This window comes from Metopolophium dirhodum, chromosome 3 (genome assembly GCF_019925205.1).
Source record: "Metopolophium dirhodum isolate CAU chromosome 3, ASM1992520v1, whole genome shotgun sequence".
Lineage (NCBI taxonomy): Eukaryota > Metazoa > Arthropoda > Insecta > Hemiptera > Aphididae > Metopolophium > Metopolophium dirhodum.
In genome coordinates, this window is record NC_083562.1 from 8,376,666 (window position 1) to 8,382,566 (window position 5,901).

Consider the following 5,901-nt stretch of genomic DNA (forward strand, 5'->3'; position numbering starts at 1 on the left):
AATTTATAACAATATAAATATTACGATGGATTTATATTACTCATCCAACATAATTTCTACTATTTAGGTTAATCGTTTTACTGTAAATCATCGAGGTTTTAAACAAATGCGTGTTAAAAGAATATAATCCTACATTTTGTTACGCGTACTATATATAAGTAAATCATTGTAATTTTTGTGACTTAGTATCAAGGTTATTAATTTAAATACTTTATTATTATTATTTTTTTTTTGTAAAAATTAGATACAAAGAAATAAAATATAATTTAGTTTTTTTTTAGTAATTAACCCACGGCAACTGACTTAAGTTTGGGTGGTTTTTAACTGTGGAGGAAGGTACTGTAGGTTTTAAACACGTGTATTTTAGTTTGGCAGAATTTTTCAAGTGGACACCCGTAGGTATCTACCATGCCCGAGTGGAGGATGGTAAACTCTTTCTCGCCAGACACCGTGACTGCCCGAAGAGAAGTGCCGCTTGTGGCCGAGAATCGAACCGGCGACAGTTCGCGACGCAACCGTCGCCTTAGTCCACTTGCGAGTCCACTCACCACGGCCACTCATAATGTAATTGTTATTCTTTTAATCTAACATTTTGATTGTTCATAAAATTGCCCTATATCGCTCATAATCTTTCTTAGAGACGTTGATGCATCATTGTTTTAAATCCTAATATCAGATTCTACTGAAACAGCTCCATACCTCACAAACATGTTTCAGTATTAAGTGTTTAGTGAGTGATGTTAAAAAAACTTAAATCAATATATATGTATTTATATAACTGTATAAGCATTTAAATTTAACGCGATATAAGAAAATTATCATATACAATGCATTTAGGTCAAAATAACTGTGTTAATCATTAATTGTCATTTCTAGCTAATTTAATCAAATTGGCGAGACACCACAATAATAATTTGTTCTAAAAACAAATCAGAACAATAGAATAATATAATATAATTAAATTATAATAATAATAATGCCTAATATTGACATTTCATCTATCGCAGTGCCATTTAAACCATATTCTATTTCGCGTGTGAATAAGTAGTATAATAAGGTAATTACAGTTAAATATATTAGCAACAGGTAACATAAACAGGAAATTGGTATAATATGACAATATGTTTGATTATTACAGCAAAATAATAACCATTTGTTCTTTGTAATTTGGTTTTCATGGTCCCACGTCGTTCCGTTTAAACAGTAAAGTTATGCGTTCGACATAATATTATTAATTGTATCAGACAATTTTAAAATCATAAAATTATATTTAATACACCATCGTATGATACCTACAGTCAGTATATAACTTCTACAAACACAAATAATTGCACAATTTTACGACACAGCAAGAAAATAATGGCAAAAATAATAAAGATGGCGTTTTACTTAATTTTTATTGGAGCATTTGTCATCAATGTTATGTCTGTAGGTATATTTATTAATAATTAATTATTCTTACGTTGGTATACATATTGTAACTAATGAATATTGTTAATAATATAACAGTAAGTACCTATATTTTGTGTTTGTCGATCACACAAACTATAGATAGTTGTATAATATACTTAACATTAAGTTAGTAGTAAAATTGAAAATATTATTTTACGTAAATTATATAGAACCTATGTAAGAAACTTAGAATGATGAGTATATTTCATTTAGATTCTTCAATTTAAAAGCTTTGCATTATTATATAATATATACGTATCTTTAAAGTTTTATCTGTAATTACTACCTAGGTTAACCTTTTATGTTTATACAATATGTTTCACTATAATTTTTAGTACAACCCTTTGTTGACGTACACTTTACGTTTTAAAAAAATGCAAGTACATCATAACATATCTATGGATGATTATAAAATCGATCGATACAAAGACGGTGAATATATAAATGGTAAAATTAAAATAAATTCCAAAGAAATTATTAACAAAGTGAGTACAAAATAAACCACAATTCAGATTAATCTTTTACACTATAATGTTGTTAAATTATTTTTTGTGTATTAAACGTTTCAATTAATTATTAGGATTATCAAATACCCAGCAATATTATAGCTCCTTAAATAATTATATTTTAATTTTTAAGGTAATAGCGGAAATTTATCGTTGTGACTCAGATGGTATAAACTGCGAATACTTCCAAACGTGGAAATTTGCAAACGTTTGCGATCAATTAAAGGAGAAGAATCAAATATGGTCCCGATGGTACAACTCGTTTGATCCACCAGCGGTTTGTCCATTAAACAAAGTAAGACAGTTATATTTAATTGTATGTTAATATTTATTTTTCAAAGATATAATATAACATGTTCATATGGGGAGGCCTATGAGTTGAAATACGAATTCATTAAATAGTTAATACAATTAAATAAATATAATATATTTTTCTCACATTACTAAAGTATCAATTTAAATGAATAAATATTTTTTTAAATTTATATTAAATGTAATATTATATGATTAAGATCGCGTAGTTAAATAAAACCGAGACAATGATTGAAGCACAGGGTGAAAACGGATCTCACAGAAATTTCAGAAGATACAAGAATTGAAGACAGCGAAGATAGAGATGGGTGCAGGGTGTAGAGAGCCACTCGTCGAGGCAGCGAAGGTCCTGGGAGTTAAGCAATGTGAAAAGGGAGTTAAGCAATGTGAAATGGGAGTTAAGCAATGTGAAAACAGTTCGGCTCCCATGTAATGATTATATTCGGAAAAAAAAAAAAAAAAAAGGCAGCGAAGGTCCTAAATGGACTGTTAAAGCCGGCAAGAAGAAGAAATTAAATAAAACATTACAATATTGAGCTAAAACTATAAAACTAAAATTGTCAATAATTATTAAAATAATCATCTAATTACCTAATATTTCTCGATACAAATTCTGTATGTGTCTATATCCAGTTCTTTAAATAATTTAACTGTAAGTTATTTTTTTAAAATCTTTAAAAGAGCTACAAGTTTTAATTTCTAATGGTAATATATTATAACTGTACATTTTTGGATCAATTTTCTTGTGTATGGAATATACTTTGATAATATTAGGTATTTTTCTAGTACCTATTTAATTCATGTTCAGTTTTAAAAGTAATATTATTTTTAATTATGTGAAGTACCAATAAGTTATGTAAAATTATTCTTTACTGTTCATATTGTTGAATACCTAAGTATTTAGTGTGGTATTTTGATTACTTTTTCAGAATTATTAGGTTTTTTTTAAATAGGCTTATAGTTATTTTGGGTGGTCAGAAATTGGCTCAAATTTTATCGATCTGCTTCGTATATAAAATATTTTTATATTTTATCACACGAGTAATTTTCCACAACAAAAATAGGAAATGTTTAAAGAGTGGGTACTGGCAGTAGGGCCATATATTTCTAATTTAATTAAAACACCAAATATATTTGTAATTAATTTTAAATTAATTCAATATAATTAGTCACATATTAAAGTGAAATATGGTACCCTTTGATAAGACCTTCACGATGGATACCTTAAAATGTATGATTAAAACGATTTAGTAATAGTGACGATATCCCTTATGATATCATGCTCCTCAAAAAGTTGGAATGAGGAAGTTCATAAAAATAGTTAAGTAATGGCCCAGTTAGGGGCTGCGTTCAATTTTTATAAATGTAAAATTTTAGTGGTCTAGTTACCATATTCTTTTTTGAAAAAAAAAAGATGAATTGTGGTTCAATTCCCGGACGTTTTATACATGCTTACCCATGGATGGTTATTGCGTTCGGGTATGAGTTTATAAAAATTGTAATGCGTTTGGGAAAGTGATTTTATAATAACATTCTAATGGCCACAATGGGTATTATCCTGTGAGGGGTTTGAGTCGTATTTTATCAATCCATTAAATTTACTCTCTCATTTTGACCAACTTGAGACAGTACAAGGTTGATACACCTAAAACTAGCTGAGCCTACCATTTATTATCTACTAATATATAATAGAAAAAAAACTGCTCATTTAAATATAAACATATATTAAAATACCATTAAAAATAAATACATTAAAAATTTAACACATTTTTATTACACCGATCTACTCAATGAAGAAAATTGTCAACCATAGTTTATGCAAAACCCTGAACAGTCGGATGTTGCATGTTCGTCAATTGAACGCATGATTGCACATGGAATAAAAAAATATCAAAATATACAAAATATGCATTATAATACAAGTATTATAATATAAGTAAAATTGTTGTTTTTTTCTAATAAATTAACAGCATTCTACTATAATTATCGTTAATTGTTATGTATATAAAATCATATATGTGTAATTTATTATTGTAGTTATTATATCATGAGATTGAACTATAATAATAACATTTTACATTTAGGTGACTTATCAAATAAAAAATGCAACTGTTGATATTGGCGCAGCACTACTGTTGTATCCTCTAGTGACCGATTACCAATGGAAAGTAAATCAAAAATTTTACGCTGATGATATATTCGTCGGTAGTTACATGATAGAATCCTTTTTTTTTGGCTATAGAAAAAAAATTAAGTCAATTTTAAAACCATAAGATGTTATTTATTAAATTGAACTACAATATTATAGATAAACTAATTGATAATACCTATTCATCCATAACTGTTTAATTTATATTATATAGTTATAAATAGATTTATAGAGATGTTTAAATAGACCTATTATATAATTATGGTTTAAATATACTTATTATATTATTCTGGTAAATAACCAAAACTGGTTCTAGTTCTCTTAAATTAAAAAGACTGATTCCTTCCTGCGGTTTACCTACCCAGTCCATATCCTTGAAGTCGTAACATTTTTAATGGTGTTCAGTATCATTTTTTTTTTAATAATTTCAAATCATGACGGTTAATTACAATATAATAAATAATATCTATATTTATAATTTTAATTGAATAGTTAAATTATGTATTGTTTGTTTAGTTTCTTATTTAATATTGTATAATACTGTACATATTTTGTATAAGATTGAAGTGGTATTTGAGCGTTGAGATTTTGTGACAGTAGTATTAGTCGTAAATTGATATGTTGCTTCACTATAATTAATGAAGTGAAACTTCTTTACGGAGGGTAAAACCTCGAAAAAATGTAGGACGAAATCCCGTCATGTGAATTTTTACCGTCACGACACTATTCGATAGCGTAGTGGTCAGCTTAAGAAGCTACTAATCACGGTACAGCTCCACTAAGAATCTAAAAATTAGCAATTAAAAAGCTACTTGAAACTCCTTGAATGAATGAATGACACAAAATTCCAAATTTTCAAGAAGGTACCTTGGTAATTGCCAATATAGTATACTTTAAAATTCAAATAATATGGGTGAGCATTCTTTTGAAATTATTGTTCAAAACTTTCCTTACATTTAAAATTCAGATAACTAAAAAACAACTTATTATATTATAATAGTGTATCAAGCTTGGTTAATCGTGTTTATCAGTTCGTTATTTAAAATAATAACATTATAAAAGTAAAATAGATTATATTAAAATATTTTTATTCTAATATTGTGCATTTAAACATTTTCTTATTATACATGTACAGTGCACACTGCATTTATAAAGATGTGTTCAAAATAGTTCAAACAAAATTATAAGAATAACTTATTTTAAGTACATAATATATCACGCACTATCTATATTCTCATGTGATTAAACAATGATGTAATAACCAATCAAATTAATCATTTAGTTCTTATAGTCAGGAAATATTATATAGTAGGCAAACAACATACTACATAGGAAACTAGATATGGTTTTATATAAGTAATAAGGGAAAACGATAAGTCAGCGGCCATCGTATAGAAATTCTATAATATAGAAAACCGTTTTGTTAATAAAATGCTTATATCTTAATAGTGTGTTAATAATTAGAAAATATCGGTATATAAG

The 5,901-nt window shown here is 27.1% G+C and overlaps 1 protein-coding gene across 1 annotated transcript; it reads left to right on the forward strand.

The window, feature by feature from the left end:
* Positions 1-1,359: 1,359 nt before the first annotated feature.
* On the forward strand, positions 1,360-4,531 carry LOC132940192 (uncharacterized; the record flags this gene model as incomplete). The annotated part of the gene is made up of 4 exons (XM_061007646.1): positions 1,360-1,428; positions 1,788-1,937; positions 2,092-2,253; positions 4,355-4,531. Coding segments are annotated over exons 1-4 (558 nt in total), but the record flags the coding sequence as incomplete, so codon positions are not given.
* Between the last annotated feature and the right edge of the window lie 1,370 nt (positions 4,532-5,901).